Consider the following 14,723-nt stretch of genomic DNA (forward strand, 5'->3'; position numbering starts at 1 on the left):
ACCGAAAAAGGATGAAACAACTGAGGAGACTAGAGCCATGGCACTGGGTGTGATGAAAGAGAAACTTAAAGTAGATGTCAAAGGTGGAGTTGTGGCATGCCATCGCCTGAAGAACAAAAAAAGAGTCATTGTAAAGTTTCAGGACATGGACGACAGGGAGAAGGTGTACCAAGCAAAATTCAACCAGACTGAGGGCGCTAGTGTAGTCATCCATGAAAACCTAACTGATAGGCGTGCCAGACAGGTCAAAGTACTGTCCGACATGAAGCGAGACAATGATCACGTAGTGAACTATCATACTAAAAATGGGATCATCCTGGCTAGGGACTCGAGGGATAAGCGGTATGCCAGGATCCAGCCATCCTACAGCCGTGATGAGATCATCCAAGCCATGCGTGAGGCTCCGGCTCTCTCCTTCACTGGAGGCAGACGTGATGCTTCCCATGGCAGATTCCTGGTGTCCCAAACCCTTGAGAGCATCCCTGCTGGCCTGGTCCTGAACAAAGCGGAGGATATCGAGAGCCTGACTGTGCACAAGGGCAACAAAAAGGACAAGCGCGTGACTAGAAACACCAGCAACAACAGCTAAGGACTAGGTACTAAAGAAAGAAAATCAGGTGAGACACCTAGAAATAGCTTGTATTTCAGATGTCAGACATCAAGTAAAAGGATCATTCTGCTATCATTTCCATAAATTAATTACCTATGAATATCTTGCATATTTACTCAGAAGTAGTTTATTTCCACTCTAACACACGGTAAAATAATGATTGGACTGGGCTGTGTCCTGGGCCCTTGCTCTTGAACGTAAGCTGGTTTTGCACTACTTGTGCTAAGCAAAGGTCTGCCTACGAGACATTTTCAATGTCAACTGAATTGGCTTTGAGTTCAGTTTAACACTACATGCAAACTACATATGTAATACATGCACAAATATATACATGTCTATCAATAATTGACATATTGCATAATTTACTGCATAACATGTACAATAGCACATAATAAATGCTGATATATTGGTTTAGGCTCATCCCACTGTGTTCATATGTCTAGTTGCTTCATGCTAATGAAACTCTCTTCATTTGTAGAATATTGTAGTGTGTCACATGAGGCAACCTAACCTACAACATGCCCAATGGTGTGAGCAATTGTCTTGTGGTGATGTGATTATTGCCTTCTGGCAGCCTCTCACCTGGAGACGGGTGGTTTTATGTATGAATGCTGGCACCTTGCCTGGTAACAGGCTGTTTTACTGTGTGAATGAGCGTGAAAACACCCAGTTCCAGCACGCCGCTGGCTGACTTTTAGTGAATGAATGGCATGGTGACATGCTAGGCCCATGGGTCTTTTTATTGTATGCTTGAGTGCCTTGTGTGACTGATGTGAGGTTAATCTCAAAGCAACATACTTTTGTTCTACACTCATTGGGTATCGTTATGGTCGCATAACTTCAAATGTGGTCAAAATGGTTGCAGATGCACATTCACATTGTGGTCCTTCTGTGCATTTCATGTGTAGCACTCAATATGTACAACATACAATGATATACTAGATATTCATGTGGATTCATGGGTGGATGCCTGATTGATATATCTGTCATTTATACCTTCCATACATTATGCATGAACACATGCCTCACTTGCCTCACATGCCTCACATAACACCTACAAACATATAACATACTCACAACTTGTCTGTTATCCTTCCTTATTCAATATTTTCCATCTTTTCTTGGGGCTGGGACCTGGGACGCAGTCCAGTCCGTCCACTTGCGACATCTACTGTCAGCAACAGAAACCATTTTCATATAGATGTCGCTGTGTGCGCTGGAGTATCACACGCTTCAGTAATATATATTCCCGACCGGGGCTGGGAAAATGCGTTTTATTCACCGAGGTTTTTGTGCGGAGGACCGAGTGCCGGTAGGCACGAGGTCCGTAGCCAAAAACCGAGGTGAATAAAACTGCATTTTCACAGCCCAAGGTTGGGAAGAGATTTACCACATGCCGTACCGGCGCAACAGTTAATATCATATTCATTTGATATTTTACACTTTAATCTTAAAGGGACCCTCCCACCTTAACATTAGTTTTGAGTTGAGATAGCCAAGTTTGCGGCCAGGCTCAGAAACCACCATTTATCTTGGTCGCAACCCCCGCAGCTTTATGGTGTTCAAGAAATTCCTTCCCTTTACTTGCAGGGTGGGACCAGCGTGGTCCCTATCTCTTAACCATTACGGGAATCTGATGACGTCATCAGGCTTTCGAACGTCCGTTAAATGTTTGACTAAAACGTTTTGTACCACGCGGTGGTATATGCTGCTTTGCGCGCAACAAATGCCGCACTTTCAAATAAAGTCGCTAGGAACAGCGGAGATCCCAAAAAGTAAACAAAAGTAAAAGTCTAATATCTTGAAAACCGGTGAATATTTTTCGATGAAATTTGGTAGCTATTCGTTTTTGCTCTTTCTGAACCGAGCGACATCACTTTCATGCCAATTCATTAACTTTTTTGAAGGTGGGAGGGTCCCTTTAATATTGTGTTAATATTATATCAATACTATGTTCATATTTATAGTCACCGTGATTATTATTTTCTGTTTTTCATTATTAGGCTGCGTTGAGTATGAAAGATGAAATTCCTACTTCCCCCTTATTTAGGGTTTGAAAAAGCTGAGGAGAAGATGGTGAAGCGCCAGAAGTTAGAATAAAGATATGGAGTCCAGCAGGAGTGAGGAAACCGTGATGAAAACTAAAAATTGGGTGAAACGCTGAATCAAACGCGTCTTGGATCCCAGCTGGAACAATATCAAATGTTTCATTGTGGCACGTTAAGATGCTTCACGCATTTAAATTGTTCGTTTTTTTTGCGTGCATTATGCAGAAATAATTATTATTCCGAACATGTTCTGCAGCAATAAATACATTGGCATTGGAACGATAACCTTGTTTAGTTGAATTACGTTGACAGCAAAAGTATGTAAACACGCAGTCACTCACTTTTGCTGTTGCTGTTAGTGAACACACAATTCGTAAACATCTTCTTTGAAATTGGTTCTTCCGCTCAGAATATTCAGTAAAACTTTGTCTGGGAAAATCAAAAAGCCCTAGGGCCGAATCGTTTCCCAAATACCTTCAACATTAGCCGAGGCGGGCCGAAGCCATTTCCCAAATGCACGTGCTAATGTTAAAGGGATATCTCGGCATGTGGTAATTGCGTTATATATCGGACCAGGCTCTCGATTCATACCACTCTTGATCATTAATCTTTCATACCTCTCCTTACATACCACCTACCTTTCATACCTCTCCTACCTAACTAAATTAACTTGCCTACCAAATCAACTTGCCTAACCAAATTAAATTGTTTAAGCTTGCCCTGGCCTTGGCCTGGCCCTGCGATCGTTGTGTGGCGGGCGCCGGGGTGCTGTTTGCCGCTGTAGGGCGTCGGGGTCGGATAGCAGGCTCTCGGCGCCTGCCACCGCGATCTGGTCTTTAAAACGTCTTTAATAAACTATTAAATCTCCTTCTCTGAACCCAGTCTTGTACTGGTTTACTCTTACAGTTACTTAACCCCTCAACTTTACTTTCGCTTCCTACTCCAACAGATCATTTGTATGACAAACGCTTTTGAAGAAAAACTATTTGATCCCTTCCCGTCAACCCCTGGTGATGTGTATGATCTGCCGCATCATACGTTTGACAAAGTTAGAAATAATTGCACCTTTCATATGCCAGGTGAAACTCGTCACATCATCACAAATGATTCAACTAAATTCAACATTCTTCATCTTAATGCACGCTCTATTGTCAACAAACTTGATGATATCCGCTGCCTGTTAAAAGAAACCGAAATTTTCTGGCACATAATCTCTATATCAGAAACTTGGGTTTCAAAATCGATTCAAAATAATTACAATATACCCGGCTATCATGCCATATTTTGTGAAAGACTCGATGGCATTGGGGGTGGCTCAGCAATATACATAGATAATCGTCTGCAACCTGAAACTTTACAATGCCCCAGCTTTACCACTGCAGAAGTAGCATGTGCTAATATCAAATTTAATAATGCGTCAAATATAATAATATGTCAAATATATCGATCTCCGAATTCAGACAAGAATAAATTCAACAGTGAGCTAGAGCAATGCCTTATCTGGCTCTGCAAATTGAATAGGATCACCTTTATCACTGGAGACTTTAACTTTGACCTCTTTGCTATTGAAACATGTGCACAATCTCAGGTATTCTTCACTACTCAGTTGTCTCATGGCTTTTTTCCTACTATATCTAAAACGACCAGATTGACGGACTCATCCTCAACATTGATAGACAACATATTTTGCAATGACTTGTCAAGGGTGGCACACTCTGGTATCATTATGAGTGATATCTCTGACCATTTCCCCATTTACACATCATTTAATCTTAATCCCCGCACTGTTGACTACAATAAAGAGAATATAGCTAAGACACAAATCTTTGACTTTAAAAAGATAAATGAGTTCAATGAATTTCTTCGTATTAAACTTCAAAATTTTGAAAGCGAATCGTGCCCCGAGATCATGGCTAATATTCTTATCAATGCTTACAATGAAGGCATTGCACGGTTCTCCTACAGTAAAAATACGTCTAGAAAGCATGCTCCGAGAATGCCATGGGCATGGATGAGATAATAATGGATTGGTGTCTTCGCAGTTTTTGGCGACATTGAGCTCAGGCCTGCCATCTAGCGGGAGAATTATCGTAAGTTAGGAGCAAGCCGACTGAACGTCGCTGATTAGCATTGTGACACACGGGAGTGTGGTGTAGTAGGGGGCTTGTTGTGCAATTTTTTAACAGGTTATGTCTTTATATGTCAGTAAAGGCGAAGAAATTAATAGATTTATGGGCAGGGTCAGTAATAAGATAAGCAGTTCCATGTTATTTCCTCATTAAATCGTGAAACAGGGAGTTATTGGAGACTTCGCCAGCACGTGTCGTTTTCGCTATTTTTCACATGAGTCTTTACTTGGCCTAAATCAAACAAATTGTCCGGGTCAAAGAACAAAACGAACGTAAGTACTATCTATAAGTATAATGAAAAAGTTTAACGGCATTGCTAACGTCATTGCCGCTCAATATGTAATTCAAGACGCTCTATGAAAAGGACCCAACCAGTGCTGCGTAGTCGATGAAATTTCAGTGACTTTGGCTCCAACTCCGATTCCGGTATTCAAATATCGACTCCGACTCCTCCGGGCAGAACTATCGATTCACACAGACTCCGACTCTGACTCCGACTCTGCAGCCCTGGTAAGTCTGTGGAGTCGATGACTTTTCAGTGACGTTCGGCTCATACTCAGACTATGTACAGCTTTTAAAAATCAACCGACTCCGAGTCGGAACAGAACCGCTGGCTCTGACTTCAAATCCGCAGCCCTGGCCCAAGATAGCCGCCTAAAACAACTTTGATGTGTGATCTTCTTCGTACATTGTTATGTTATTTTAAACAAAGAATGGAAAAGGGAGACGAAGCCTTCACAAACAGGGATCTCCTGTTGCGGATCAATCAGCTGCTGGAACAGAAAGGAATAAACACCACGCATCTCATTTCATCGTTTTCCTAATGACTCTGCACCAATGTAAGCACTGATCAATGCAGTGCGAGCATCAATGTGACATTTGTGTACCAAGTTTGAGTGTTATCCGCCCAGCCGTTCTTGAGATATGGAAGCGGCACCCCGCACGTGCGCACGTGCAGTAGCACCCCCATAGTGACACATGGAAATGCATTGGCCACTGGGTGCATAACTATTGACGAAGTTTTACTGTGATGGGCCCAGCCATTGCGGAGTTACTTTATGTGGAACAATTTCGACACCCGACTTTGGCACGTGGCACGTGCCGTAACATTAACTAAGATGAAGAAAATCGGTCAAAATACGGAGAAGAAGGAATAAGCCTACCAAATATGTATGACATATTGTTAAACTGCTGTACCCTTGTGAGTAAATGACCACATAAAAGGTCGTACAAGCCGATCGGACTGGGCGTTTCAATACACACCGTCTTACGCATTTTATTTTCGTTATTACCTAAAGGCTGCTCGACGTTTTTGGCTTTCAAGCATTTAAGACATTTTTTTTTGTCGTCTCAGGTCAAGTAAGATTACCTCCAACTCGTGGGAATATGCACTTCAAGCCAACTAACACACCACACCCACGTGTGTCATAATGCTGAGAGATGGCGTTCACTCGGCTTGCTCCTAACTTACGATAATTCTCTCGCTAGATGGCAGGCCTGATCCCAATGTCGCGGATCCCAATGTTAATTTCCACGAGACACCAATCCAGTGTTATATCATCCATGCCATGGGTATCTCCCGCCATATTGCAGTCAATCTCGCACAAGCATCAACTATTTAAAGAGAAACTGCGAAGGCCTTCACGGGAGAACATAATTAAGTATAATGAATACAAAAACATCCTTATAAATGTAATAAGGTCTGCAAAAAAGAGGTATTATTCACGCGAATTCGACAGGCACTCGAACAGCTCAAAAGATACATGGAAAACAATACAACATCTAATAAACACGAAACAAAATACGGATGACATACCCACAAGTCTGAACGATACTAATGGTGACACTATTTCAGGTGATGAGGATATAGCTGACCACTTCAACGTTTTCTTTACAGAAATTGGCGAAAATTTACGAAAGCACATTCCGCCCTCTTCAAGAGATCCTCTTCAGCTAATACCTAACTCGGAAAATGAAATGCATTTAGACCCTACAAATGAGCATGAACTAGAAACAATAATTGAGAATTTAAAAAACGTGGGTGCGGGGATTGATAACATCAATTCCAAAATATTCAAACAATCATATAAAACAATAGTCAAGCATCTTCTGCATTTTTACAATAAATGCTTGGACACTGGAACGTTTCCCTCTGCCTTGAAAATAGCTGTTATAAAGCCTATCTTCAAGGGAGGTAATAATCGCCTGGCAAATAATTATAGACCAATTAGTATATTGCCGTTTATGTCGAAAGTGCTTGAAAAAATTATATACAGTAGACTAATGGACTTCATTATTGAAAATGACATTATTCACGAACATCAATTTGGATTTCAAAAGAATAAAACAACCTATATGCCCATTCTGCTTCTTCAGGAGATTATTACGAAGGCCTTTGAGGAGGGAGAATTTGCACTGGGCGTGTTTCTGGATATACGTAAGGCATTTGATACTGTTAATATTGATATACTCTTAGCGAAACTACATAGATATGGTGTAAGACAAAAAGCACTTCAGATCATGGCGTCCTATTTATCTGATAGAACACAATATGTCAAAATTAGAAATAATTACTCAACGCGTAAATCGGTCACCATGGGAGTCCCACAGGGATCAATTCTCGGACCTTTGCTCTTTCTAATATATATAAATGATCTTCCTCAAATTAGCCAAAATATGATTTGTTTATCCTATGCTGATGACACAGCAATCATTTTCAAAAATAAAAGTACTTTGGATCTCCAACAAATGCTAGATGTCACCTTGCCACTCATTAGTGATTGGTTTCACGCTAACTTTCTCTCCTTAAATTTATCAAAAACATGCACACAACATTATAGTACACGCTCTGTTAACTTTAAGCTGGAGGTAAAACTATGTAACCAGTCAATCGAGGAAAGTGAGCATATTAAATACCTGGGGGTGTTTATTGATAAGTCGCTTAAATTTTCGAAACACATTGATTATACATCAAAAATAATAAGTCGAAACATAGGAATCATTGCAAGAGTGCGATATTTCTTGAACAAAAATACTACACTTCTTCTTTACAACAGTTTGATACTTCCATACTTGAACTATTGCTGCATTATCTGGGGGAATAATTATGATTCCCAATTACATAAACTACTCATCCTACAGAAACGAGCGATAAGGCTAATTGAACATGTCTACCCCCCTCAGAGCTCTGAACCCATCTTTAAACAATATAATTTACTGAAAGTAAATGATCTTGCAAAGTCACAGATGCTCTTAGTTATGCATAAATATGTAACACATCAATTACCAAACATATTTAATGACATATACAAAATGCACGCAGGTGCAACTCATCATACACGACAAATACAACATTTGATTCAACCTTTCTCCAACCGTAATTATAGATTATTCACTTCTGCTCTTCTAGGACCTAAACTGTGGAATGAAGTAATGCCCCCACAATTCGGTTCCGTAAATGATGTTCCCCTTTCAAAAGCTGTAATAAAGAAGCTGATTAAAAAACACTTTTTAGATAAATATAGGAGCTGAACAGTCTCATATGAACTGTTCTGCATCTTATGATGCGATCTGCACTGCCCTTGACAGTCATTGCACAAATATTGGAAATATTTGCATACTTGAAATGAAGTATGTAACTTAATAGAATAAGTACATATAACAAGCATACATACCTACAGGAAATTCATACTCTCTAACTCCCTTCGGAGTTTTCTTCTTCTTTCTTTCCTTTCCTTCTGCTAGATCGAGTCCAGTAGCCCATTTCCTGTCGCCCTCTGGAGACCCGTCTAGCAACAAGCTCTGCTTAGCTGGACGGGCTCGAGAGGCGGCAAAATAACCTTGCATGAATCTGACCACGACCAGCCTGCTTGCTCCCCCTGCCCCTGTAATAATGTATGACTGACTAACTAACCATGGTATGAATGCATGCTAAAAAAAATCGTAGTACTAGTCGAAGCTATTTTTAGCTTTGATTACTTTCAGCCTCTTGTATGCATGATTTATAACACTGTTTGTTTGTGTGCACAGGGTTTTTTGCTTCCATTTTTGTTCTCTTCCTTTCTTAGCAGGGAGTGTCACGACTTGAATACTTTTGTTTCATTGGTGTTAACGTATGGTTCTGTGGTCGTGCGGGACCGTGGGTGGACACTCCTGGTCGTCTGTTCACGGGCGGCGGACTATTTCGTAGTGTAGTTAAAAAAAAGTAAAATAGCAGTGGAAACATTGAATAGAGTATCATGTCTTTTGAAATGCACCTTTGTGGCTGGATTAACTTGTGTAGAAATTGTTGTGCATGTGTGCTTCAGTATGCCTCGCTTAGGCTCCTCTCGATCGCGATCGCGACGAAATTTTCAGTACTCTTGCGTTAATCAAGTTTACACCTACCCTGAAAATTGTATAACCCTGACCCAAATGGCCTTTGACCTGTGACCTACTTTTCGAGACCATGTTTGTCCGGAATCGCGATTCGGCGTATGTCGGCTCGCATTAGCAGCGCGTTTGCAGTCCTTTCGTGGTTTCAAGCATTCAAACATTTGATATGATGTTGCCCCCCCCCCCATGCATTAGGGTGGGTGTCAAGGTCACCTGAAGGTCAAGTCAGGTCTTTGACCTTAATTGAACTCGGTTCACTTTTTCGAGTTTTACATGTTTCTAGGCCAGTTTTTCGAGCTAAATTCGAATTTAGCAACCATATGAACGTTTACAAAGTAGTTTTGGTGCCTTTGTAACATGTTACGAAGCTGTCAGAGGCGGTTGACACTTACTACGAATACCCGGCTGGACCCCTACTGGTTGGCCTGACCTGACCTGGCCTAAATGAATGAAGACATCACCTGCGATCAAAACTAGCATGCTATTCGTGATCAGCACCCCGAAAAACTCCATAGCAGCCACACTTTACGACTTTCTAACAGGTCCCGATTTTCCCGGTTTTCGGGTCATTGACCTGACCTGGGAGGTCACCCGATGACCTAAGACCTTAAAATTGGGTAGGTTTTTACTATGGTAAAAGATGCACGCCACGAAACTTTGTGCAGCTTAGGTATCATACATCAATTTTGCATCGTGTATTCAATTGACAATTCGACCCAAGTTCACTCATAGCCACGTCATCAGGTCAAGCTAAGTAAAAAAAATGTGATCACTTCATTTCTACTACTTATCTTCTAGAGCTTCGAAATCAGTGAAGTTCATGAGGATGTCAATGCCAACAAATGGTTTATCTCGTTTTTTTTTTATCTGTGACCTAGGCTCAGGTCAGATGTGTGACCTCACTTTAATAAGGCAATGGGAAAAGTACAGATGCTTCCTGATTTGAACAGACACGCCAAAACCACAAGGTATTTACAGAAACATAACCATACCACCAATATGCGTTTGGAAGGGTACACCTGATTGTCAACGGTCACTCGAAAGTCATGAAAGGTCGCAAGCAGTTTTTCGGCAATAACTTGATAGAGGCATAGTACGGCCATGGAATCATCTGGAATGTGTTCATGTCATCAATGCTGATCGATGGATATGCATAATGACCTTTTCCGGTCAGGTTATGAACCTTGACCTGAGGTCAGATTTTGAAGTTGATATTTTTGTCAACTTATAGTTCGTTTGATGCGTCTTGACAAGATGAAAATGATGATGGCAAAATAAATGTGATACAATATTTGACGCCAAAGTTATTGCTAAAATTGTTGGAAAAACTGTTTCGTCCGAATCAGTCTCTTTTTTTGTATTTGCCCTTTGTTGTCCAAACCGTTGACCTGATGTCAAATCTGAACAGAATTCAACGAAAGGTTTTTGAAAGAGCTATCGAATGCGCCTACACGAGACTCTTTAACTCTTTTGTGTCACGAGTTTTACGCCGATTTGTACAAAAAGTCACAATCGGGATTTTTGTTGACATTTTTATCTTTGGTGACCTTCAATGACCTCAGCGATAACCAGGCATCATTCGGTGTAGGTATATATTTTAGCTATGATCATATATCAATTCAATATCATTTGAGAGGTTCTGATGAAGCACAGTCAACCCATATTCCCTAATACATGTGCAAAATGTGAGTCATTTATTTGAGCTCTGAATAAGTAAAGCCGAAACAAATTCCTGGCTCTTGCGGTTCATTTTGTTCTACTTAATTCATTCACGCATCCAATGTATGCCTACGGTGCGCAATATGCCGCGAGTACCTATATCTTTTACCCACTGAAATCGTTACTTTATTTGCTTTTTTATGTTTTGCAAAGCTGCTCCAATTTAGGAATTTGTTTAGCAGCATACAAATATTGTAAATAAACAATTATGTACACTGCTCAACAACTAAGGTCCAAGGTAGGTTCAAAAGGGTTCAAAATACCTGCCTACAAACGTCGATATGACGTTTCCTCTGCCCGGAGTATCATTGTACAGCGCCACACGTTTTTTGCTGTCCCAACGATTTGGTAAATTTTTACCGAGACATTTCGCTTTTAAATTATGGGCCAAAATCTCTAGTTGAACTTTCATTTCGTAATGTTTATGTTTGTCATTAAATTCTAGTTAACGGCAAAATTATCCTGTAAACGTTGCAGTACGCCGATCAGATCCCGTCAAACCGTTCAGGCCAAATTCATAGTATCAGTTTAGCGCGGCAACTTCAGTGTCTTTGGCTTCGGTCACATGCGTCGCGTTTGAGTCAGTTGAGCCGCCCACTTGTGCTGCTTCCTGTGGTTACCCATCCCGCACTCGGGGCATGGGACAGGCGGTGTCCTGTCCGGCCGTGGTGCCGGTGCCTCCGGAGCCACTCCGGCCCAACATAATCGGCACCTGGGCGTACGACACGGTCGGCACCCGGATGGTGAGGATTCTCTGCGTGGTGATTGCCACGTTCGCCGCCGACCAGGAGAGCCTGGCCAAGGAGGTGGGCGCGTTCGGCCGCGAGTCGATGGAGATGATCCAGTCAGATCTGGAGGCGCTGCTGGAGTCTCTCACCTCGAACGGCTTCCTGACGCGGCTGACGGGCGAGGCGGAGGACGTGCCCTCGTGGAACGCCGTGTTGGACGCCGCCTGCGTGGACGGCGTGCTGCCGCGCTGGCATGACGGAGACTGGCTCTACGTCGAGTGCTTCATGTACCGCAAGCTGTACGACATCCTGGACTCGAGCGGCGTCATCAGGGATTATGACTACTTCCACCCGGCGAAGAAGGAGAGTTTTGAACAGTCGGTGGCGGTCGCGCGTGACCTGGCCGCCTCGCTCCTCGAGACAGTGTCCGGCGTTGCCAAGCTGTCCAAGTCGCAGCTCCGCGTGTCCTTCATGGAGTTCCTTTTGATCAGCCTTTGGGGCAACAAGTGCGACCTTACCATGGGCGGTATGTCGATGAAAACGTCGCCCCTGGCGCAGCTTTCCGAGCTGGCCAAGTACTTGCTGTCTGATCGCCACAAGGACATATTCGCGTATCTGCACAAACTCCAGCAGAGCGGCAAAGTGACACGCATCGACTTTATCTGCGACAACGCCGGCTTCGAGCTGTTCTCCGACCTGTGCCTGGCCGACTTTCTGAGCGCCTCCGGCCTGGCGCAGCGGATCACCTTCCACGTGAAGGCGTTCCCGTGGTTCGTCTCGGACACCACGCGCTGTGACGTCTCGTGGCTGCTGGAGCGGCTGAAGGGCGACGCCGAGAGCGGGCCGCTGCAGGAGCTGGCCGCCCGCTGGAGGAAGCAGCTCGCCACCGGCCACTGGGAGATGGCCGAGTCGCCCTTCTGGCAGTCGCCCTTCCCGTTCCGTATGATGCGCCAGGAGTGCCCGCCGCTGTACTGGCGCCTCCAGGGAGCTGACCTGCTGCTCAGCAAGGGCGACCTCAACTACCGGAAGCTGATTGGAAACCGCCCCTGGCCGGTGAACACTCCCCTCTGTCGCGCCGCCGAGGGCTTCAGCCCGGCGCCGCTGGCCGCGCTGCGCGTCCTCAAGGCCGACTGCGTGGCCGGCATCAACATCAAACGGGCCAAACAGGCGGCCGAGCTCGACCCCAAATGGATGACCTCGGGCAGCTTTGCGGTGATTCAGTTCTGTAGACATGCCACGGTGCTGGACAAGATTTGACGCTCATAATGTGATGGGAATGTGCTGAACACAATTTCTGAAGACGCCTGAAGCTGAGGTCGCGGTAGAAAGTGGCTAAAGCTGACAGCTCATACAGGCTGTGCTGGAAAATGGGAGAGAGTGTTGTATTTGTCGGATAGTTCTGTCGAACTGCGAGTCTGCGAGTTCAATTCCTACGCTTATTCGGGCAGATCGTTCACTGCGGGTCGTAGTTTTCTTCAGATCATTTTGTGATGATTGTGCATGCATCGGTCAGGTTTGCTTTTTTTGACGTTCGATTCATTGCGGACATTGCACTGGTCGTGTTTATTTTGATATTTTTTGCTGTTGATTTTACCGAGTTGATAGATGCGCGGATTTCGACACAAAATTTTCGGGTGGTACATAGTTCAATTTACCTGCTCAACTAACGTGTGTTAAAATAAACACCTTTTATGTCATGCACCCGGCTATTTACATCTGTCTTTGGTTTGACATGGCGTGATGCCGCAAGAACGCAAGGCCATATAAAGGACGTCAAACATCTGCGCACAAACCACGGCTCGCTGGGCGGATTTGTCCCTATTCCCGACTACTCCATATGTATTGTATTGACCTCAAGGATAAAATACGCATTATGTCTCATCTCATCTCATCTATCCCCCCATTTCGCATGTCACTAACCATGCCCCCCCCCCCCCTCTCCTCTCACAGGTGTCTCACTGAGAGCAGAATGCTAGCTCGTTCTGCGGTGTCGTTTCTGCGGCCGGCTAGTTCGGCCGCCTGCCGCCCCGCGGCGCCACTGAGCACCTCGGCGCCGCGGTGTGAGATTCGTAAGCTGGCCCGACTGCGGGTGGTGGATAACAGTCAGATCGGGAAGGAGGCGATGGCGGAGGGCCGTCCGCCGCGCGTCATCCACGTCTACAACAAACGAGCCGTGGCCACCGTCGGTGAGTCGGAGAAGGGATGAGGGGCAGGGGGTCAGGGTGATGGCGAGGGTGGGATGGTTGAGGTACCGCTAGAGGGTGGTGAGTTGGGTTACTGCCGTGGAGTGGTCGTTTGGAGCATTACCGAGGGGAGAGGGTGGTAGTTGGGAGCTGCCGAAGCACGACTTGAGTGTTGCGCTGAAGTATTGTTGTGTCGGTAGGTAATAGGTTTTGTCATAAGGTTTGTGTATTGCGTGGTTTCTGAGTATAGATATGCCCGAATGAAGATCAAAAGTAGCATTAGCTTTTGAAGGAATATTGACAGCATCGGGCAGAACCAACTGTCTCCATCAATCCTTTTCGCCCAGTGTTGTCGCTTTCTGTCTTTTATTTCACACTTCCCCCGCCGTTCTCATCCTTGCCTCCCATCTCCAAGTCCAAATCCACTTTTCGTCCGTCTGACTCTCCCGTCCGCCCCACAGGTGATAAGGTCCTGATGGCTATCCGCGGTCAGAAGCGGAAGGGCCTCCTGGTGGGCTGCGTCAAGACCCAGCACCCCATGTCGATGGTACCCAAGTTCGACACCAACAACGTGGTACTCATTGACGACGCCGGCACTCCGCTGGGCACGAGGATCCACGTGCCCATTCCGAACGTGATTCGGGAGAGGTTGCAGCGAATGAGTCACAAGAAGTCGGGAGATTTCACCAAGATCCTCTCCCTGGCGACACGGTTTGTCTAGCAGTGCTGGGAAGGATGGGACGGGATGGGATGGGGAGTGGAAGTGAGTGAGTGGAGGAGTTTGGTAGGGCAATGGTGTCGATGAGTTTATTACATGTAATACAGTGACTTTATGTAGCTCCTCGTGTCTGGCGGGAGGATTCATGTCATTTTGGGAGACTTTGGCTCTTGTTATCAATGCGTGGGCTGAAATTCGGTTGCATTATACGTGA

At 44.4% G+C, this 14,723-nt stretch overlaps 1 protein-coding gene across 1 annotated transcript; it reads left to right on the forward strand.

The window, feature by feature from the left end:
- The first annotated feature begins 5,035 nt into the window (after positions 1–5,035).
- LOC122384315 (39S ribosomal protein L14, mitochondrial-like) lies at positions 5,036–14,628 on the forward strand. Its single transcript, XM_043371607.1, has 3 exons — positions 5,036–5,059; positions 13,559–13,794; positions 14,253–14,628. Exons 2-3 carry the CDS (start codon positions 13,578–13,580, stop codon positions 14,510–14,512), a joined length of 477 nt encoding a protein of 158 aa, XP_043227542.1. The 5' UTR covers positions 5,036–5,059; positions 13,559–13,577; the 3' UTR covers positions 14,513–14,628.
- The last annotated feature ends 95 nt before the right edge of the window (positions 14,629–14,723 follow it).

Source organism: Amphibalanus amphitrite, unplaced genomic scaffold (assembly GCF_019059575.1).
Source record: "Amphibalanus amphitrite isolate SeventyFive unplaced genomic scaffold, NRLGWU_Aamphi_draft 000186F_arrow, whole genome shotgun sequence".
NCBI lineage: Eukaryota > Metazoa > Arthropoda > Thecostraca > Balanomorpha > Balanidae > Amphibalanus > Amphibalanus amphitrite.